The 23,301-nt window shown below is 42.3% G+C and overlaps 3 protein-coding genes across 7 annotated transcripts in view; 2 read left to right on the forward strand and 1 right to left on the reverse strand.

Annotated features, from left to right (window-relative positions):
• kcnn4 (potassium intermediate/small conductance calcium-activated channel, subfamily N, member 4) overlaps positions 1 to 3,105 on the forward strand; it is a 62,071-nt gene extending 58,966 nt beyond the window's left edge. For both annotated transcript variants that reach the window (XM_071383045.1, XM_071383046.1), the window contains one exon: positions 829 to 3,105. In XM_071383045.1, the coding sequence (XP_071239146.1) occupies positions 829 to 832 (4 nt within the window). In that variant the 3' untranslated portion in view covers positions 833 to 3,105. The remainder of the gene's footprint in view (positions 1 to 828) is intronic.
• LOC139563943 (zinc finger protein 836) lies at positions 3,088 to 11,601 on the reverse strand. Of its 4 annotated transcripts, none has more exons than XM_071382989.1 (4): positions 11,190 to 11,585; positions 8,306 to 8,424; positions 7,932 to 7,982; positions 3,088 to 7,100 (listed from the first exon to the last, which is right to left on the reverse strand). In XM_071382989.1, the coding sequence occupies exons 1-4, from the start codon at positions 11,257 to 11,259 to the stop codon at positions 3,375 to 3,377; spliced, it is 3,966 nt and encodes a 1,321-aa protein (XP_071239090.1). In that variant the 5' UTR covers positions 11,260 to 11,585; the 3' UTR covers positions 3,088 to 3,374. The 4 variants fall into 4 exon arrangements, with proteins under 4 accessions (XP_071239090.1, XP_071239092.1, XP_071239091.1 ...); XM_071382991.1 differs by lacking the exon at positions 11,190 to 11,585 and adding an exon at positions 9,445 to 9,568; XM_071382990.1 differs by lacking the exon at positions 7,932 to 7,982 and having other exon boundaries at positions 11,190 to 11,601.
• Positions 11,602 to 11,788: 187 nt separating this feature from the next.
• smg9 (SMG9 nonsense mediated mRNA decay factor) lies at positions 11,789 to 18,712 on the forward strand. Its single transcript, XM_071383286.1, is given in 14 exon segments — positions 11,789 to 11,932; positions 12,008 to 12,082; positions 12,209 to 12,289; positions 12,291 to 12,433; positions 12,606 to 12,711; positions 13,434 to 13,546; positions 13,719 to 13,830; positions 15,704 to 15,789; positions 16,020 to 16,027; positions 16,130 to 16,187; positions 16,189 to 16,253; positions 16,374 to 16,518; positions 16,643 to 16,805; positions 17,404 to 18,712. Coding segments are annotated over 13 exon segments (1,215 nt in total). The 3' UTR covers positions 16,722 to 16,805; positions 17,404 to 18,712.
• Positions 18,713 to 23,301: the final 4,589 nt, after the last annotated feature.

Consider the following 23,301-nt stretch of genomic DNA (forward strand, 5'->3'; position numbering starts at 1 on the left):
ACAACCACAACCCAAACACAACCCTGAGATTAGACCATTTCACAACCACAACCTAAGCAGTTTTTACAGTAGACCTTAAAGGTGTTACAAATAGGGATTTTTTATGTAATTTCAGAAAATGTCCATAATATACAGTATCTGGCGCTAATTGGGGAATGATAGAGTTTCACAGTATTATTTATCCGCCAGTGTTGTGATATTCACCTATTGATTTTTCCAGCCAGAGCGGCATCTGTTGTCAAAGCTGTTCTGACTTTGTGGCTGTGTTAGTGGGAATTGCTCTGTCATTTCCTGGTTGCATTTTCCGTTTATGTGAGAAAACAAGCACTTAATAGTGTAAGGAATCATGGCACTAAATCACTGTGAAATATATTTTCAATAACAAAAATATTGTTACTGTTACTTCCGGTTTTGGTCCACCAGCTTTAAACAGCTGTAAAAATTATATTTTTGTATTATTGAAAATATATTTCACAACATTTAGATGGTACAATGACTCCCTACACTATTCAGTGCTTGTTTTGTCAACTAGATAACACAGCCAAAGTCCGAACAGCTTTCACAGTTTGACAACAGATGCCGCTCCGGCAGTAGAAAACAATAGGCGAATATCACTGCCAATCACAACACTGGCGGGTAAGTAATTGTGTGAAACACTATAATTTCACTATTAGTGCCAGATATATTATGGACATTTTCTGAAATTACAATGCAAAAATAAAAGAAAAAATGTCTAGCATCTTTAACTATCACAACCAAACTTGATATGAACATGCTTGAGAATAACCTGCACTGTAGATTCTAACTATTCTCTCTCTCTCTCTACAGGTGACTCGTGGCTGTGTGGTGGTGGTGGTTGGGTGAACCACACTCGCTGCAGGCCTTTCCCAAAGACTAAATATGGATGCTACCAGCCTTCTGTAATTTCCATCAGACCGGGATGGGAATCCTCTTCCCCCCAAAGCTGCATTTAACATTTGGCCTGCTGCACCACTTGGACTACTGCCAGGACCAAGGCTGGTCATCATGTTCTGACCCAGCGGCTGAATGGACCCTACGCACAACGACTCGTACTTGTAAAGACAAAAAAGAAAAAGGACTTCATTTTATTACATGGGGGTCTGAAATAGATGACTGGTGTATTTTTATCAGATGTGTTTAATGTAGAAGGTTTTGCGTTAACAATCTCAATTAAGAACTCCAGTAACATGGCCTCTGGTTCTGTAGCTTGTGTCATCTCAGAGGGAGGGGCTCTATGGGTTCACCCTCTGATGGCTCTGTAAAGTATGTCCCCTAACTCCTGCTATTAGTGTTACAAGTTACATTGGAGGCTCCTAAACATAATGCCTGGTTCCTATGGAATGAGAGGTTTAAACAGCGTTTTTAAATGTGAGGGGAACTTTGAATGCCACTCAGTATTGACAGCCTCCCTCAAAGCATCTTTCAATCATACCTTTTTCCACAAGTAAAACACAACGGTAATTCCACACGGTTTTCCTAACAGGAAGTATAAAGAGGTGACATTCTCAGAGGCACCAGTGTATGGGACAACTGCCTTATTACTAGAGAGAGCTGCTGGTCACTTTTAAAATACACATCTCTGTTCTCTTACTGTTCTAATCCTCTCCATTTTGTTAGATTAGGAAATAAAACAATTTCTCTTCACACGGCCTCAGTCAGAGGGATAAACTGCTAGTCAGTTGCCATGTCTCAAGGGCTGCCCGCTCGCCCACTCAAACACTCCCTACGGTACTGTGGAGTTACCAAAGTAGACTCTGAATTTAACAGACTCTTTCGCATAAAGAACTAATCTAGACTGTTAAGGCCCGACATATATTGTTGTTTTAAGGATGATTGTATGGGGAAGCAGTCAGTTTACATAGTTAAGCTGTTCTCATAACGATCAAGAGACAAGTAGCATAGCCTAATAAAGTATGCAGGCTGATATTTATTGGGATGACTCATGTACTGGAGGCAGCTCTGTAGAGTGGTCACTATCTGGCACAGCCACAGTCATAAAATCTGATTTGAAACCTAACCACACTGCTAAACATAATGCCAAACCAAATTTGTGTTTTCATTAATTTTGACAATATAGCCAATTTTGACTTTGTAAGTGGCCCATCTAGTGGAAACCGCTCAGTTCTGCTTCCAGGGCAAGACTCACGACAATAAACGTCAACCTGCATAAAGTACATGGAGACATTTCTCACTGTTATTCTAATTCTGATGTGACAGCTCCCCCCAGAGGATATGTACACGCATGACAATCACACACCAGTCATAGACATGAATGAATGTCAAACGATGTCATATTCTTGGGTCTCTGTGGCAGCCTATGGGTAATACATCATCAGTCTAAAAACTTTTGAAATCTTTTACCAAACAATACTTGTGTGACATGGATTGTTTTTGGACTAGTAACGGCCAAATTATACTTAGTACACAGGTAGGATTAAAAGTTGCCAGTCTTTAAATGAGTGTGCATGTTTAGAACACAGCTCTCAATACCTGTTGCACTCAAGTGTGAATGGGGAAATATGGGTCAGGGGCACTGCATTGTCTTATAAGCATAATTTATGTCATTCACTTTGTGAATCCACAAATTGTACCTGTTCTCCAGCCCCAATGGTAAGGCTGGTAATCTGGGGCATTACTAAATCAAGCACCTTGTGAGGACAACTATTCCCATGGTTGTATTTAAACTGGACTTCTGTATTTTCATTAACTGGAGTTAAGATATTTAATTTAAAAATATATATATTTTGTTTTTTTAACATGAGGATCACATGTACAGGTAATATTGTGAAATCGGCTTACAAAAGGATAAATTCTGCAAAAACGATAACTGAAAGCGTTTACAGCTTTCTTTTGCACATGATAAAACCATGCATTGTAAATACATTTTCTGGTCTTCCTGACAATTTAAAGCCATTGGTGAGTGGAAGTATTTGAATGAGTATTGTTCTACCAGCTAAATCATAACCTACTTATTAACAATAATATAGCCATCTCATGGAACTGAATTAATGATAATGCTTTAGTCTTCCTAATGTACCCTATGACCTCTTACAAAGACAACTCAAGTAAAATATATAATTTTAATATGATTGTATTTTTGCTCTTTTGGTGAAATCAGAATGTTTTAGTGGAAGTGAAAACACATTTTAAACAAATACATACATACATAGATTATTTCTTAAGGAATCATCTTTCATTCACAGTGAAAAAAGTCAAACAAGTCCACAAACTGCATTGTCCTCCTCTACCCCTAAGCATAGTAAATGATAGGCTTGCCTGCCTGTGTGAGCCATGGAAAAACCACTGCTTTGAATAGGGCCTAGACAGGGCCCTGCTGTGGGCCCATTTCAGTGTTAAGTTCTTTGGGTGTTTTTCAGTTTGTGCCAGAGAAAAGCAGCAGGCCTACAAAACATCTGCCCACAGTGACAGGAGAAGGGCATCCGGCACTCTTTCCTCAGCTTCAAAGTTATGCTGTCACCTGGACATCTAGTCGTGTTGGAAGCTCCAACCATGTGCTGTGCGAGGCACTTTGCTCCGTCGAAGGTCTCCCCGCAGGCAGTGCATATGTAGCGGGTGGCCTGGGCGTGCTGGAGGTAGTGGCGCAGGAGGTGCAGCCGCCGCAGGAACGACCTACCACAGTGGCAGCGGTACCGCCGGGAGCCCCGGTGGAGGTAGCGGTGCTTCACACTGAGCGAGGGCTGCTGCGAGACGGCGCCGCACTGGCGGCAGGTGTAGGTGCCCTTGGAGCGCCAGCTCATCTTCATGCGTTTCTCCAGGGCCAGCTCCTTACTTCTATTCACAAACATACACATGATGCTAAGAGGGGCTGGGGCAAAGGCAAGGGTAAGGGGGGAAGACTGAGCTAGGGCGGGGGTAGGGACAGGTGAGAGGTGGATCATGGTGATTTTCCCCGGGGCCGAGGCTGAGACAGGTCTAGGGGATGGGGTGGTGGGGGATCTGATAGGCTCCATGGCTAGGGCAGTGGGCCTGGGTGTCTGCTGTTGGACAGATTTTGCCTGATGGACAGTCTGTTGCAGAAGGTTAGAGAACTGCCCAAGGGTCTTTGCTGTGTTAGTCTGCGTGGGTGCCGTGACCTGCGGCTTGGGAGGGTTGGTCTGTGAGGCCACTGGGACCAGCCTGGCCATTTTCCCTGGACCACCACCAGTGTTGTCAAAGAGCAAGGTGGCCACCACAGGAACAGCTGGCTGGGAAGAGGTGGTAGTAGACAGCATTACTCTAGGCAGAGACACAGTAGACTGTCCAGCAGGTGTTAGCTGGCCAACTGCACTGGGGCCCTGATCAGCCACGGGGACTGGGGCCAGTCGTTTCAGCTCCTTGATGCCACTACTGTAACACATCAGGGTGGAGCTACTGGGGCTCTGCTGGCCTGAGGTGGTAGAGATAGCCATGGGTACGAAGGAGAAAGTCGTAGCGGAGGACCCACCAGCTTGGGTGGCCAGCTTGTCAGCGTGAGCCAAAACAATATGGTCCACCAGACTGCCCTCAGTAAGAAAGTAAGCTTTACACATAACGCATTGGATGCCCTTCTGTTTATTGCAGTACTTCATGTGATGTTCCAGACTAGTGAAGGGCCCTCTTCCGCAACGGACACAGGCACCTTTGTCAGGCGTCTCTGTGACTGGGCTCTGAACACGGGATTTGGTACTGTGATAGGAAATCATATGGTTGGCCAGGACATCACTAGAAAAGAAAAACTTGCACACAGAACATTGGATGCACTTCCTCTTAGAGCAGGTCTTCATGTGGTTGTCCAGATTAGTGAATGGCCCCTTGCCACAATGGTCACAGGTACCTTTGTCAGGGGTCTCTGATGGGATACTGTGAACGAGAACCTTATGGTCGGCCAGGGCTGTCTCTGTAGGAAAGAAAACGTTGCAAACAAAGCATTTGAAGCCCTTCTTCCCAGAGCAGGTCCTCAAGTGGATATCCAGACTAGTGAATGGACCTCTGCCACAATGGGGACAGGTACCTTCAGGGGTCTCGGAGTCCGTGCTCTGGACTTGGTATGGGATGCTCTGGACTTGGTATGGGGTTCTATGGACATGGTATGGGGTGCTGTGATAGCAAACCATATGATCAGCCAGGACCGATTCAGTAGGGAAAAAAACTTTGCACACAGAGCATTTTAAGCCCTTCTGCTTAGAGCAGGTCCTCATGTGGATGTCCAGACTAGTGAATGGTCCACTGCCGCAATAAACACAGACACCTTGGTCAGAGGTCTTTGATGTGGCGCTGTGATATTTAAGATTATGGTCCACCAGAGATTTCTCAGAAGGAAATTGGACTTTGCACTCAGAGCATTGGAAGGACCAATCCCTAGAGCAGCTCCTCAAATGGAAGTCCATATCAGTGAATGGCCCTCTGCCGCAAACAGCACACATAGTGGAAAGCTGTCCGTGAACTGAAACGTTATGGTTCTGCAGGGCCTTCCTATTATGGAAGAGTACTCTGCACTCAGTGCATGTAAGACCTTTCCAACTGCAGCTTCTCAAATGAACGTCCATATTAATGAATGGCCCTGTTCCACAATGGATACACGTAGTGGGATCAGGGACGTATGGGGGGGATGTGTCTTTTTTGGGACAGTTGTGGTTTTTGTAGATGGCCAGATCGGGGAAGACCTGGCGGCAGAACTCACAGGCGTACATTTGGCCCGATATGGCTTCAGAGTGAGCCCGAACCTGATGGTCCAACATGGCCATCTCAGTAGGGAAGACTGCTTGGCATAAAGAGCATTGAAAGTCCTTCTTCATATTGCAGGTCTTCACATGAAAGTCCATATTATGATACGGTCCTTTGGCACAATAGATGCAATAATAAGGCATGACTTGGGACAACTTGGTCTGGGGCTGCTTAGTCCGGGATGGCCGGGTCTTGGCGTTCCGTGTGCGTACAGGAGTGTAAGAAGACCCACTGGATTCCCCAGTACTGCTGGACCCCGAGTCAGAATCTGATAACTCTTCTGGGTCAAATTCTGACTCCTGCTCAGACGAGGAGGGCTCACCATCTTCCTCAATAAGCATCTCAGCATCCTCGTCCTCTTTTTCGCTGTGGATGTCATTCTTCCTATCCTCCCCCTGTTTGCTTTTAATTTCCTCCTCTTCTTCACTCAGCCTGATGTCCTCCTCATCGATATCCGTTTCCCCGCTGCTCTCTGTTAACCTTTCGTTGTCTGTTCCTCCAGCGCTCTCAGTGTCTTCGCTATATTCACCCCCCTCTCCATCACTGATACCCTCATCCCACTGGAGGGGGGCGCCATCAACCTCAACCCCTCTCTCCAGTTTGACACGGATCCTCAGTGTGGGAGTCAGAGTGGAGGGGTCTGGTTTGACATCTTCCTCCTCCTCCTCTGATTCCTCCAGCCTATGTCTTGTCTTTGTCACTCTCCCATTGCTTTCCATGCTGTATGTATGGTCTAGGGTCACCGCTGAAGGTGGAGTACACTGTGCATTTAAAGTCTCCTCACTTCCATTCAAGCCATCATTTAAGGTGTCCTCATGGTCAAGAGCCACCACCGAAGGAACAGTATGCTGTCCCTTTAAAGTCTCTTCACTTCCATTCAAGCAATCATTTGAGTTGTCCTCATGTTTGAGGGCCAAGGCTGAAGGTAGAGTATACTGTCCCTTTAAAGTCTCTTCACTGCTATTCAAGACATTATTTGAGATGTCCCCAAGGGGTGTATTTAACAACTCGGTGAACAAGTGTATTCCTATGTGCTTGTTGAGATCCCACAAGTTGCTAAAATGCAGCTGGCAGTTGCTGCAATGGAGGACTGAGTTTGGGTGTGCGTTGACTAGGTGCATGGCCAGTGATATTGTGCGACTGAAAGTCACCCGACAGATGTTGCAGGACGTTGAGACCTTGGACCTATGGCTCTCAAAGTGTTCAATCAACTCCTGGCCAGACTTGAATTGCATGCCACATTCCCAGCACTTTCCCCCCAGCTCCATGGAATGCATGCCGTAAGCAGAGATGCTGTCCCCTGACAGGTCACAGTCATCGTCACTCGAGTCCTCTGGCATGGAGAACGGGCGTGGCACAGAAACCCTGGGGATCTCCTGCAATTCACAGCAAAATTACTTATTAGAGACAAAGTGAGTAAATGAATCAATCAATAGTTTACAAAGTGATGACTATTGACTGACCACAAATATATTATTGTTTGCCAATTGTTGCATATAAGGCAGACACTGGTGAACGTCAATAAATAGAGCCTTGGAAACAGTCTACAGAAAGATACAGCACACTCAAAGCCTAACAGCCAGAGTAGTTTTTCTTAATCAGTTCATTAAAGGATAAGTTCTGTATTTTGTATGTAAATGGCATTTTATAGACGTATGCAGACACTTTGTGATTTCACTTGTTTTTGAGAAACTTACCCCACCAGCAATACATGACATTCTGTCATTCCTAACTTGAATCACACCTTTATACTCCATTTTGTGCGACTCGAGCAGTTTCCCCTATCCATCTGTGCCACTTCTCCGTGTAGCCTGTGCATACGCACACGGAAAAGTATCATGGGTTACACGGAGAAGTATCGCTCGAGTCACACAAAATGGAATATAACATTGCGGATAAAGTTCGGAATCACACAATTTCATGTGTACAACATCTAAAGACCTGCATCACTATACTGAGAGAGTTGCTGTTTTAAAAAAAGATACGTACTTAGGTGTTTTTGGAGCCTTTGTTCATGTTTTATAATGCCCCTGCAACTGCTGAACAAGCATGAGGAAGTATATCGCTTGTGGGGTACGCTTCTCAAAAACAAATGAAGTCGCAAAAAAAGTGTCTGGGTACTTCTATAACATGCCAGATACAGATTTGGTTCAAAAGAGTGAACTTCTCCTTTAATAGCCTACATAAGGAAAACATATAAAAAGTACCAAGTGTACAGGTGTAGAAATAAAGCTGAGGTTTTCAGAGGGTTCCCTGTCCTGCAGATGAGAAAAGAGAGAAAATAACAAGGCAGCCAATGGAGAGGGCATTGAGAGAGGAAAGAGAGAAGTATAGATAGAGATACATTCAAAAGGGATACAGAGACAATACCATTTCCATGCCAGACTGAATCGATTGAAAGGGAATTTGGGTTAAAAATGTAAACAATGAAAAATTCCTCAAACAAATTATCAAAATTGACAGCCATCAAAATTATATGCACTCTCCCACTGTACATAATTTGGGATGGATGACATACCACTGTGAACACTGATATGATATCATTGATAACTAATGTCTCTGGCCTGTATCAACAACTCACCGGTGGACTCTGCATGTGGCCTTTGTTCACATCCTCCAGTAGCTCCACCTCTGCCCCCACGGTCTCCTGAATCACTATGTCTTCCGGAGCCATCTCCATAGCAACCGTATACTGGCTCCCTACATTTTGAGGGACACAAAGTAAGCAAAAAGAAATCCACACAGACACAGACAGTGACTGACAGACACACACGATAAAGTGACATGGAGAAAGTCAGAATAACTTGCTACAGTATTACCACAGATAAAAGAAGCGTTAGTTGCCAGTTTCTTTGGCATTACTGTGTAGACTGATAGTTAAAACTCCCAAAGGCAAAATATTAGTTCTAATGTCACTTTCTGCAAAATGTTGCTAATATTGGCCAAGAGGGTTGCTAACTTCCATGATATTGTCCAGCTAAGCGCCCGAGTGACGCAATGGTCTAAGGCACTGCATCTCAATGCAAGAGGCGTCACTACAGTCCCTGGTTCGAATCCAGGCTGTATCACATCTGGCCGTGATTGGGAGTCCCATAGAGCGGCGCATAATTGGCCCAGCAGCGTCCGGGTTTGGCCGGGGTAGGCCATCATTGTAAATAAGAATTTGTTCTTAACTGACTTGCCTAGTTAAATAAAGGTTAGATCCCCTCTCTGCTGGTACTAGCGTTAGCTAGGCTACACAGATAGCCACTTAAAAAGTTATCAAAAATATGTTTTTACTCAGACAATCTAGGGTGTAATCATTAGTCCAAACAGTTGCAAATTGGACAAATTCTGGTAGGTCCCGCCCCGTTTTGTTTGCTTCCGTTTCCGAAACGATTTGTAACCGAATAGCGTCATGAATACACCCCTAACTAGATATGAGACAAGTTATTCCAATTATGTACTTCAGACTACACAGGTGTGTAGCTAGATCGCTCACTAACGTACAAGTTAACTCTCAAATGTGAGGATCACGTAACAATTTCTCTCCAATGTAATGACGCGCTCAATGCTGTTGTTATCGATCGAGAGAGAGAGCGCGTTCCCCCATTCGATAATGCCGTTGGTTTGGTGCACGTGCGAAATTGCCATTGATTCGTTTATTTTTGGACTTAAATTCCCTAGCTAACACCTACTACGAATTGTACATAACTATAGCAACATTTGTAAAAACATTACCTTTTATGTCCCTTTTAAACGTTAAAAATCCCTGCTTTGGCTTCCATCATTTATTTCCTGTTTTAACAGGAATGGGTGGAGTCAGTGTGAAGCCTACAGCTCCCAGTATGCACCAGTGGCCATCTTTGTAAACGCTATACTACAACTCCCAGTGTTCATATTATACCTTACGATTTCCACACATTTGCAAAAAAACGAACAAATAAAAATTCACAATTAGGCTACACATACTGCTGTAGAAATGACACACTGTACCTTTGTTTACCATAATGTAACCTCTGTCCATAAGGGCCTAATTTAATTTATGATTTAAATGTGATGCCAAGTTGATGCCATTTCTATTATGTAATTAATTATTAGGCCTATTTTATTAGCTAAGTAGGGAATTTAAATGAGTAAAAATAGGACTATATTGTTGTTAAGTAGCTAAATTACTATTTTTAGGGTATATGTAGGACACTTTTATCTTCTCCACAGCTTAATGGCACAATCTAACGGCAATAATAAAGTATTGAAACCTTTCCGCATTAGTATATGGTATCATACCATATAGGCCTACAAAAAAAACACGTGGTTCTATTTGATTATTATTTATTCCGTTTTGCATCACTAGCTTCCATCCAATTGGTGACAGATTTTCATGCGAATATTCCAATATCGGCATAAAAACAATATGCGCATTTTCCCACCAGAGATGTTTCAAACAAATTGATTTGTTGCAGATAAAATACTGTGCGTGATGACGCAGTGCACATAAAAATTATATTTATTGTTAAATCCCATGTACCGAATAAAAATACAAGTTAAATGGGTTTCCATCTAATTACCATCTACAAGAAAATAAAATGTTTTCAGGGCACTGGCTCATCACACATACATGTATTGCTTTGAAGTCTGTGCACTGTGCATTGAAGCCTAATCACATGATTTATTCTAGGTTCACTTAGAGGACATTTCAAAATCCATCTGAAATTATTGTCATCAACATGTGACACTCTGTTATATATATATATATATAAATAAAAGAGTATGATTAGCTAAAAGTATGCCTGAACTACAGGAACGGTGCTACAATTTACTAACCACATTTTACACTGCATTTTCAAACGTTGGAACTCCAATCAGTTTACAAAACATGGAATTATGGGTTGTATTCATTACGTCTTGCAACGGAAACAGTTTAACGTTTAAGAACCAAACGGAAGAAAACAGCAAACGGAACGAAACGGGGAGGAACCTAGCACATACCTACTTGAATTTGTCCAATAGAAACTCTCGTAATCGGCATAATGAATACACCCCTGTCGTGCAGAAAAAAACACATTGAACTGCCCGGAACTAATGTAGCCTAGTCAGCTGGCTTCGTTTCCCAACGAAAGATTTGAGAGATGTACTTCAGCGTTACCGTCTTTTGTTTCCGTTTTGTGAATTCTATCTGGAAAGCAAGTAGCTAATCCTTCATGATAACCTAATTAATCGCATAACGTAAGTGTTAACGAAATAACTATGTCTATTGTAAAATGAAAGACGAGTGAAAGTGTTTTAAATATGCGTCGTTGGCCTGGAAAGACTAGCGTTCATTCAATCATTGTAATTTTCCCGGCTACAACTATGGCAATTTCCATGGTTTATTCATGGCTGTTCGTGTAGTAGGTATATCATCTATTTAGAATGTTCCTGTCCACTTTACCTGGACAGCGAGTTGATCTAGGTAATAATAATAATAATAGACATTCACCACTTACCAAGAGGAAGTTTCGCATAGTCGTGGTCACAGTTAAGTGTCCGGCTCCTGGTTCTCGGTTTCTCGAACATCAACTCCAAGACGAGCCGTTGCACTTTCCAGATTCCCGCGTTGTTGCGGGATGATAGTCGTCTTATTGGAAACGTCTAGGAACAGCCCCCGGCTTCAGACCCTTGCGGTCTGAGGAAGGAAGATAGTCGCCAGGGTTGAAGTGTAAGTTGCAAATATACAGAATGTGCTTCCTCGACGTATCTTAAAGTCTTTTCTAATTGCATGCCCCCACTTCTTCTTCAATTCATCAATGCTCGGGGGATATATGACTGTTTTTGTTTGGAATTTGAGCACTGCGGGACACTACAAACACGTATGTTTTTCGAGTCCGCCATTGGCATTTCTGTTGCAGGAAATGCGTCTACCCACCTGCAGCTACTTCCGCTTTTAAGAGCCAGGAATTGTGAATAGAGCCACCCTTCAGATCCATTCCACCCAAATATATTGATGTTACTGTAGCTATCAGTAGAGCAGTATCCATTACATTTGAACTGATGTTGTAGCTATCTGTTCCCTTTTTTATTTTGACAGTTGACCACAGTGTGCAACATGTCAGAATCTGGCCACAGTCAACCCGGGATGTATGGACAGGGAAGAAGGAGAAGGCGACGCCGAGACAGGGATGTGGGTCCCCCGGGGCAAAACCTCTCTGGTCCCAGTCGAAATTGAGAATATGTCCCCAGAGAACGCAGGGTAAGAACAAGAGTGCAGGAAAATTATCTCTATGGGCTTCTTTAGTTTATTGTAATTATTATCTGGTCTTTGAAGGATGCCAGTGAGGAGCTTCCAGGACCACTCCTTCAAAAGACCCCCATCATACTGGCCAAACCCCCCGGAGAACGGGTAAGGAGAGATGCTCTTGCTTAAGGTTGTTGTCTGTAAGCTGACTGAAGGTTTTTACTGAATTCAGATGCATGGGTCTTGACAGTAAATACAACAACAAGTATAATGCATTGGCTCTTGTTTTAGTCCAAGCCTTCCCAGAGTGTACCCATCAGTGGAGGCCAGGCTCTGGAGAAGCCCATCATTCTCATCAAGACCAGGGAGGATGGGGGGGAAACCAGGGACCCCTCCTGACGTGGCTTCTCCAGCCTCTGGCTCTGGGGCCTCAAAGCTAGAGAGGGAGGGCCAGCGCCCTACCCAACCTGTCTGCCAGATCCAAAACAGAGGCATGGGAGCGGCTGCTTCCAGTCAATACTGGTCAAAGACCACTGCTTTCTTTACTAGTGTCATCAGAGACATAATACAGACAATGAAAGAAAGGCCTCAGACCACCATGGATGCAGGACATGTCTACTGATCACAAGCATTACCCTAGCCATTATAAGCGTTTATTTACTGTAGCAGTGAATACAATCTCTAACACACTTACAGCTGTGATTGGCCAGACCAAGCTCGTCCCCCCTGAGAAGATGAAGCACAGCATCAAGCTGGTGGACGATCAGATGAACTGGTGTGACAGCGCCATGGGGGTAAAGCTCTTCTGATTATCGTTGTCATGCTATACATATGTGCAACATATGCAACTTTATTTATATTTATTTATTTATCAACTCCTAAATATGTGTGAACTGCACCATTTTAAACCCAGAGTTTTTAGGAGCTCAATGGTTAAGCACCTTACTGCTCAACACTTTTTTGTGAGTGCGTAGGGAAAAGGGGGCCTGAATATAACATGGGTCAATTTTAGGGTAGTTTGAGGTATAATGCCACCCTACCTCAAAAATATTCATCATCAATATGATGCTAACTAGTTAAAATATCCCATTTGGGATCTAGCTAATGATTAGATCAATAGGGAAAATGCAGATAGCAACACCATGTTTCAGCCAATTTATTTCTAGCCACTATGCCTTTTATTGGTTGGGCTACAGGTGATAATGTTTATTGCTAATAGCTTACCTGATAATATGGACTATGCATGGTCCAATATCTAAAACATTATAAAATTTAATAATTCAGATGGTGTCAGCATAATTTTATTTTCATTCATTTTGGAGAAGAATGACCTTTTTAAAAAATCGCAAGAACTGTGCTTCTCAGTCCTTATACATAAAAATTATCCGGGGAGACCCGGACCCCCCTCTTAACCCCCTCCACTGCGACCTTTTTCCCCACTGGTACACATTTTTCCAGAGGAAACACTGAGCCAGAAAGACATGTTGTGTAACAGTTGTGTTGTCCTGTGTTACAGTACCTAAGGGACCAGACAGACATGTTGGTAGTGGGAGTCATTGGCCTGCAGGGAACAGGGAAATCCACCATCATGTCTCTCCTGTCTGCCAACGCACCTGAAGAAGACCAAAGGTATTGTCCTATTGGCAATTCCTTACATGGAGCTCTTTCCATCTATAAAGACAGGGAATATTGTGTTGTATATTGTTATAGTCTAAATGAATGTAATTAAATTTGAAAGTAAACGGTAACAAATGGTTGTATTGTATCCCTGTGTCTGACACGCCTGTGTGTGTTTGTGTAGGGGCTATGTGTTCAGGGCCCAGACTCAGGAGATCAAAGAGAGAGGAGGGAACCAGAGCACGGGTATTGACTTCTACATTACCCAGGAAAGAGTCATCTTCTTGGACACACAGGTCAGATTAAAGCATCCGCGGTTAAGGCGAATCGCTGTATCTCTAATTTTGTATTTATCCATATACCATTCCTCTTGCTCCAATGTTATTTTCTATGCCAATATGTTCCTCCAGCCCATTCTTGGCCCCTCCATTTTGGATCACCTCATCAACCTCCCTCACACCTACAGTGGGCTCCAAAATTACTGGCATCCCTGACTGGCAATGCACAAACAATACTTAAAAAAATATAAACTATGTATTTATAGAGATAAACTCAAAATACCAACATGTGAAAAAATACTGTACTTTATTAATGTTTCAATGGAACCAACCAAAATCATTCAATTATTTAATACAATATAAATTTAACCAAAATCAAGGTTTCATAATTATTGGCACTCCTCATTTAGTACTTAGTGCAACCACCTCTGGCAAGGATAACAGTATGTAGTCTTTTCCTGTAATGTTTGACAAGGTTAAGGAACACATTTGGAGAGATTTTGTTGTCACAGAACCATTTCTGTGTGGATCTTGAGGTATGTTTCGGGTCATTGTCTTGTTGGAAAGTCCACCTACGGCCAAGTCCCAGCCTTCTGGCAGAGGCAACCAGATTGTCAGCCAAAATTGCCTGATACTTGGTAGAATTCATTATGCCATCAATCTTAACCAGTGCCCCTGGACCTCTGGAATTAACACAGCCCCAAAACATCACTGACCCCCCTCCATATTTCACTGTGGGTATGAGGTGCCTCTCCTTGTATGCATCTCTGTTTCGACGCCAAACATGCCGATGCTGTATCTGACCAAAACGTTCAATTTTGGTCTCATCTGACCAGAGCACCTTTTTCCAATCATAATTTAAATGACGTTTGGCAAACTCTAAGCGCTTGCGTCTGTGTCTTGTGGTCAGAAAGGGCTTTCTTCTGGAACCCTTCCAAAGAGCCTGTGGTTGTGGAGGTGGCGTCTGATGGTGCTTTTTTAAACCTGGTGACCCCAAGACGCCACCAAGGCCTGCAATTCTTTCACAGTGATTCTTGGGGATTTTGTTGCTTCTCTCACGATCCTCCTCCCTATCCTGGGGGGTAAAATACATTTGCGTCCTCTACCCGTGAGGTTTTCAACTGTTCCATATCTTTTACATTTTCTAATAGTTGCCCTGACAGTGCTCAGTGGTATATTCAATCGTTTGTGGATCTTCTTGTAGCCAGTACCAGATTTATGAAGGTCTATGACCATCTGTCTCTTTAGAACTGTTAGTTCTTTTGCTTTCTTCATGGTGTTGGATGACAGTGGGATATTGCATGTGTGTTACCTCATTTTTATACCCTAGTGAAACAGGAAGTGATGTAATGGCTCAATATAGTTCTATAAGACTTAGATAAACTTAAATAAGTGGAATTTAATTTGTGGTTTAATTTTGGTAGATGTTATTTACAATAATCTTTAAGGGTGCCATTAATTGTGAAACCTTGATTTGGAGGACATTGATTTTTAATTAAATCAATAAAAAATGTTGGTTGGTTCCATTGAAACATTAATAAAGTACAGTATTTCTCACATGTTGGTATTTTGAGTTTATCTCTATAATTATATTGTTTATATTTGTTTAAGCATTGTTTGTGCATTGCCAGTTAGGGGTGCCAGTAATTTTGGAGCCCACTGTATGTGGAGACGCAGGTCAGTGAGGGGCCAGCAGGGGGCACTGGGCAACAGAGGCTCTAAAGGAAGGCTACTTTCTGTCTAATCTGATCCAGTCTTATGATTCAGTCTTGAAACATCTGTCTGTTTGCATAACGTGTTCCCATACTGTATGTTGAAGTCGGTTTGTAAGTTGTACTGTTCTCTCAAGGTTTTATAACTCACTCTTTCACCTCTGCTCTTTTTGAATCAGTCTCTTCAGATCACTGCCTTCCTGTTCACAGTGTGCCACGTGGTCATTGTGATTCAAGACTGGTTCACTGACATCAACCTCTACAGGTAACCACCCCACCCGCCTGGGAAACGAGTCCATTAGCACTGATTTACTAATGCTTATCATGGGGTTTTCAAATCAGGGCAGATAGGATCATTATTGGAGGGTGGGGTTCTGTGTCTGAGTGTATTTTGGCTATGGCATTACCTTTTCCATTCATCCCCATGGAAATATTTTTGGGGAAATGATTTACACCCTCACATCCATTCCACTGTCACACCATTGGGAATGTAAGGGTGAGAAGTGCAAAGCAGAGACAAATGTCATTAAAAAGCCCCATAAAGTGTGCAGACATGGGTTTAGTTAGCATGTATTGACTGATCATGTTTTGGTTTCTATATGCAGGCACGTTGTCCATGCTGGACTGTAATATTTTCCCTGGACTGGACCGCGACTCCCTGGAAACAGCTCAACATGTTCCTGCTGCCCCTCATGGAGAATGAGGGTGAGGACACGCTAACCAAAGCAGGTCAGAGCAAATACCATGTCTTAGTTTTCACACACGTCTGTCTATCTTTGTGGATATTCTCCTCTCTCATTCCTTTGTTATATTGATTACCCATGTCTGTGTCTTGGTGTTTTGTTCTAGGGTCCGGGGCCGCCCCTCTCTTCTCTCTCCTCCCGGGCTACAGAGGACACCCCACCTTCTCCTCTCAGGTCTCCAAGCTCCGCAGCCAAATCCTGGCCATGTCCCGCTGTCAGCTGTCACACACCATCCTCACAGAGAAGAACTGGTAAGGGAAGCACAGAGGGACACACGTGTTGTCGTGTCTGTCACTCACTGTATACATTTTGTGATTAGCTGGAAATGAGGCAAAACTGTACTCGAAAATATGTTTGACTGTTATGTTGTGACAGGTTTCACTATGCAGCTCGCATCTGGGACGGGGTGAAGAAGTCCTCAGCCCTGTCTGAATACAGCCGTCTACCGGCCTAGCAGCACTGTCAACCTGTTGTTATGAATATACTGGAGGAAATGGATGTCCCTGTCCTACATCAGGACCAGAAGAGACAGAGGGAGGTGGGTCTGGAGATGGACAGTGCCAGTACTATTGGGCTCACAGGTTCAGTCAGTGGTGATATGAGGTGCTTGATGTTGAGGAGAGGTCCATCTCATTGGGAACATATGGAACTACAGATAGTTCAACAGTTCAACTTCGGTGCCTCTGGCTTTGTAACAGAGGGAGAAAAAGGGACAGCTGATCAGATTCAGGTGTCAATGTGACCGTAAATAACCTTGCTAAGTGTCAGAGGATTCAGATGGTACAGAGAATGACTGACTTTGACTAACATGATACAAATGGTGAAAGTAATATTTAGTTGAAGCATACAGTGGTGCTTCATTTTTATTTCATAATATGTGATTGTCTAAATTATTTGTTACCCGGTTCACCTGAAATGTTCTGATTGTTTATTATGTAAAGATTGAGCTGAGATTAAGGGCGAGACACTTCTGCAATTTGACAAGAATTTATAAAAATATGATGTAAACATTAAACAGATATACTCTGTTATATCTCCCTTCTGATGTAGTAAGATAAGAACACCCAGCCAGATACATGTGCTGATCTCCATATGTTGGCTTGGAGAGCCTCATTCTTCCTCTGGTTGATTTTCAGGTTCATGTTGGGAATGGCTAACAGCAGGACATGCCTCCTTGAGAACAGGAATTTCCTTCTCCATTTTCTCCACCAGTTTGGGGAAGTCATAGAGATGTACTGTAACTGGAGATGAGGAAGACCTGAGGAGACTCCACACCATGAAACTAGAAGTCCTAAGTTGAGCAAAGCATATAACATGAAGACGAATACAACCACAACAGTAACTGTGTTTCCACTAACTTGTACAGTGATTTAATTTTTTTTTTTAGAATTTTTAAAGTTCGCATAGAAAATAGATGCGACAATTGTCTGCTAGGGTGAGTTTCCATTTAACTATTTTTTGATGAAGAAAGCTGGACGTAATGACATCAAGCCCTAAAAATATTTATTTATTTGGCTTTAAAGGGCCACTTTTTAACATTAGGCTTTATTCTACACCAGCACCATACCAGTGTGTACATACACTGAGTGTACGGAACATCTGCTCTTTCCCTGACGTGGACTGACCAGGTGAAAGCTATGATCCCTTATTGATGTTACCTATTAAATACACTTCAATCAGTGTAGATGAAGGGGATGAGACTGGTAAAATAAGGACTTTCAAGCCTTGAGACAATTGAGACATGGATTGTGTACGTGTGCCATTCAAAGGATGAATGGGCAAGACAAAAGATTTAACTGCCTTTGAACTGGGTATAGTAGTAAGTGCCAGGTGCAGGTGCACCAGTTTGAATGTGTCAAGAACTGCAACGCTGTTGGGTTTTTCATGCTCAACAGTTTCCCGTGTGTATCAAGAATGGTCCACCACCCAAAGGGCATCCAGCCAACTTGACACAACAGTGGGAAGCATTGGAGTCAATATGGGCCAGCATCCCTGTGGAACGCTTTTGACATATTTTAGATTCCATGGCCGAAGTGCAACTCAGTATTAGGAAGGTTTTCTTAATGTTTTGTACACTCAGTGTACATACAACATAATGTCATATTGCAATGAGAACATAGCATTTTACAAACAACATCATGTGACTCTATAAGGGAATACCCCAATAAAGTGCAATAAGGGATGGATGCAGATTAACACAAATATTCTTTACTTAGTTTATAACCAATGATGTTACACTAGCCGAATAAGCAGCGCATGAGTGAAGTCTTTTTATGAAAAAAAATCATGATTTAAGTACCATTGCGCTCAAACTCAAAATGTTGGTGTGTTAAACCAATATACAACGAATGAAGGGTGGTTTGCACACAAAATATACAAAACTTCCGAACCTCTTTATTTTTTTTGTTTTTCAGCAGGTCAGGGAATAAACTAACACAAACGTTTCGTTGTCCACCTTCTTCGGTGTATGTCTGGTTTCAGACAGCAGTTATCTAGAGTGAGACACAGCCGTGAATTATAGTAATCAACAGGACCAAGTTTTACAAAACTTTTCTAATCAGATTTTGGCAATCTGATTGGATTAAATGTTAGAATTGGGTATTTCAAAACTGAAAATGAGATTCTAATCCTTGACACAAGTATGAATGATTGTTAACAACAGTTGATTAACAGTTGGTTGGCATTCTCACATGTTCGTGGAGTGGATCATGTACTCACCTACAGTGGGGCAAAAAAGTATTTAGTCAGCCACCAATTGTGCAAGTTCTCCCACTTAAAAAGATGAGAGAGGCCTGTAATTTTCATCATAGGTACACTTCAACGATGACAGACAAAATGAGGGGAGAAAATCACATTGTAGGATTTTTAATGAATTTATTTGCAAATTATGGTGGAAAATAAGTATTTGGTCACCTACAAACAAGCAAGATTTCTGGCTCTCACAGACCTGTAACTTCTTCTTTAAGAGGCTCCTCTGTCCTCCACTCGTTACCTGTATTAATGACACCTGTTTGAACTGGTTATCAGTATAAAAGACACCTGTCCACAACCTCAAACAGTCACACTCCAAACTCCACTATGGCCAAGACCAAAAAGCTGTCAAAGGACACCAGAAACAAAATTGTAGACCTGCACCAGGCTGGGAAGACTGAATCTGCAATAGGTAAGCAGCTTGGTTTGAAGAAATCAACTGTGGGAGCAATTATTAGGAAATGGAAGACATACAAGACCACTGACAATCTCCCTCGATCTGGGGCTCCACGCAAGATCTCACCCCGTGGGGTCAAAATGATCACAAGAACGGTGAGCAAAAATCCCAGAACCACACGGGGGGACCTAGTGAATGACCTGCAGAGAGCTGGGACCAAAGTAACAAAGCCTACCATTAGTAACACACTACGCCATTCACATTTACCATTTAATTGATCAATTAGATCAGCCTTCCTTAAAGTATGGGTCGCGACCCAAAGTGGGTCGTGGACCTGTTAATGGTGGGTCGCGACGTGTCAGAGTAAATGTATAATTATTTAATGCATTGATTTGGCCAAGTGCAACTGCAGTCTCTGTTCAGTGCGCTCTCTGCTCAGTTTGGCAGCTGCGCGAGTGGGAGAGGGAGATGCCCGTGTGCTTCGCGGTTTACCAGATATTTTTTCTGGAGTTTTCTTGAAGATCACTCCGCGACACACCCTGCAGCTCTGTCGTTAAACAGCTGTGAACCACTGACTTGTCATTCCCACTCGCCAAATGGACTCATGCTCGCTACAAGTTCTGACTGAGCTCAATCAAGCCAATACACCGATGAGATTCTCTCTTTCATACAAACTTTGAGAATTAATGAGGAGCTCCCTCAATGTGTTTTGTGCGGGGAAGTGCTTAGTAATGAGTCAATCAAAACGAACAAATTCATATAACGACACTTCCTAACCAAACATCCACAGCATGACGGTATACCCAGGGAATTATTTCAGAACAGGGTAGAAGGCTTCAGGAAACAGTGCTTCGACAGTGGAAAAGTAAGCCGGCTAGCAAGGTATTGTTGTCATTTTATAAAAGGTGATGATACGCAGGAATAAGGGAGTACTATCTCATAGTAGTATATGTGAGTTTCTCTTTTAAACAATCCCCTGGCATTGTACACAGCTAATAGCTAACGTCAGCCAAAGCAAGTTAGCTAGCTACTGATAGTGCAACCCTAAGTAACAGTACAGATGAAGATGAAAAATGATCAGGCCGACTGTACAAGTTCTTGTATCATGTCAAGTCAGGTGGTAAGCTTGCCCAGGCTATGTCTCTTATCACCCCCATACACTGGGGTTAGAAGTGATCGGACCTTGCATCCACGAACGTGCGTGTGCTTGGCCAGTGAGCGCATTCCTATGACATTGAGTTGCAAGCTAGCGCGATGACACGTTCTACGAAAGGAGGGAGCTGTGTAAAGACCTTGGGTTTATTAGAGCAGATATCGACTCCGCCCCTTGAGCATGCTTTTGGGGCACAGTTGATAGCCCACAAAAAGCATGCTCAAGTGGCACAGTCGATATCTGCGCTTATAAACCCAGGGTTGTTACAATATAGTACATCATTAATGAGAGACTGGGTTGCAAAAGGAGACTTTTTCCTCTGACTGGGATCCAGATCGTTTCCCGGATTCAAACAATAACAAATAGGAGCAACACAGACAAAGCCCGCTATTTTTTGCAGGAAGTTGTGAATCTTAAAAACACGTGGGTTATAGACCACACAATGGAAGAAATGAAAGTGGGTCAGGGTTTATCACATGAGGTTTGAGGTTCTGTCTGAAAATGTAACTAAAGGAATAGAAACTTAAGGGCTCATTTGCAGAGGAAATGAAAGTAAAAACAGGAGTGTGACAAACTAATATCACCAACCAAATCAATTGTAAATCTTTTACATATTACCTTCAGTTCAGGGGCAAAGTGTTGTTTGTGTTACTTCGCTACCTGTCCCATTTTTATTTGTCCCCTCATTATGATGCAATACTGTGCATATTCTGTGTATGCTTTGCACATGTTCAATTTTGTTCTATTGGACAAATACATTTACATTTAAGTCATTTAGCTGACATTCTTATCCAGAGTGACTTACAGGAACAACTAGGGTGAAGTGTTTAAATTCACTTTTGTCCAGAAATATACAATTATTGTTATTTGATTACATGGGTGATCAGATTTCTTGAGTGCTCATACCATCTCTGGGAGAAATATGATATTATTCTAAACCTCAATGATCCTTGTTGGATCGAGAACAGAAGGGGAAACTCCATTTATTGTGAAACTGCAGAAAACTTCACCCATTAAAGAAGACAGGTTTGTGTCAGAACAGATATATTTGAGACAAGTTCAAGACTTTTAGCTATAAGTCTTGGAAACATGGAGACCACACCTTTAGTGTAATGTATTGAAGGGTATACAAACACTTACAAGACCAATACACGTTAGTCAGCAGGGATCATGAATCATGCGTCATATACCAATACAAGAAGTCTATGTGAGTGATAGTCACATCCTGCTGTGATCAATAGAAAGAGAAAGAAAGTAGTTAACGTTCGGGATGAACGCGTTGAACCAGGTGCAGGTCAAATTGAAGCACTTGGGAGCAGAATATGCCATGAGCAGGGGGTGGAGCTCATCACAAATCAGCTACTACAGTGGAGAGATTTAACAAACCTGAGTCAGATACATACTGTATGTTAAAGGCCCAGTGCAGTCAAAAACTAATTTTTTTTGGTCACTGGCCTACACACAATACCCCATAATGTCAAAGTGGAATAATGTTTTTTTAAACTTTTTTTAATGTATGTACATTTAAAGATGTCTTTAGTCAATAAGTATCCAACCCCTTTGTTATGGTAAGCCTAAATAAGACCAGGTGTAAACATTTGCTTTTGCCAATGGCTGCCCATTGGCCGGGCAGCCATTTCTATCAAGAGTTTTGGTGGTTCCAAACTTCTTCCATTGAAGGATGATGGAGTCCACTGTGTTCTTGGGGACCTTCAATGCTGCAGAAATGTTTTGGTACCCTTCCCCAGATCTGTGCCTCAACACAATCCTGAGCTCTACGCACAATTCCTTCGACCTCATGGCTTGGTTTTTGCTCTGACATGCACTGTCAACTGTGGGACCTTATATAGACAGGTGTGTGCCTTTCCAAATCATGTCCAACCAATAGAATTTACCACAGGTGTACTCCAGTCAAGTTGTAGAAACATCTCAAGAATGATCAATCGAAACAGGATGCACCTGAGCTAAATTTTGAGTATCATAGCAAAGGGTCTGAATATTTATGTTAATAAGGTATTTATTATATTTTTATAAAGTTGCAACATTTAAAAAAATAACTGTTTTTGCTTTGTCATTATGGGTTATTGTCTGTAGATAAATGAGGAATAACATTAATTTTAGGCTTTAAGGTAACAACATGTGGAAAAGGGAAGAGGTCTGAATACTTTCTGAATGAACTAAATAACATTGTGCTAGTTTGTTGTGTGTAATGAGGAGCAACCGGGTGGCTGCATTCATGAAATTGCTTATTCCAGTTACTAATAAGCATGCACCCGTTAAGAAAATGACTGTAAAAACAGTTAAATCCCTGTGGATTGATGAGGAATTGAAAATGTGTATTGCTGAGATAAATGGTAAGTAAGTCTGGATGCACGGCAGATTGGCAAACTTTACTGTAAATTGAGAAATCATGTCACCAAACTAAACAAAAAGAAGAAACTGTAGCATGAAACAAAATAAATATATAAAGAATGATAGTAAAAAGCTTTTGAGGACATTGAATGAAATTTTGGGCTAAAGGGCGACATCAGCTCCATCCTTCACTGAATCCGATGGCTCATTCATCACAAAACCCACTGATATTGCCAACTACTTTAAGGATTGTTTCATTGGCAAGATTAGCAACAACAAATTCTGAACCTACTCTTCCATTCATAACTGACCAAATTATGAAAGACAAGCATTGTCATTTTGAATTCCGTAAAGTGAGTGTGGAACGAGTGAAATTATCGT

This window comes from Salvelinus alpinus, chromosome 35 (assembly GCF_045679555.1).
Source record: "Salvelinus alpinus chromosome 35, SLU_Salpinus.1, whole genome shotgun sequence".
Classification (NCBI taxonomy): Eukaryota; Metazoa; Chordata; class Actinopteri; order Salmoniformes; family Salmonidae; genus Salvelinus; species Salvelinus alpinus.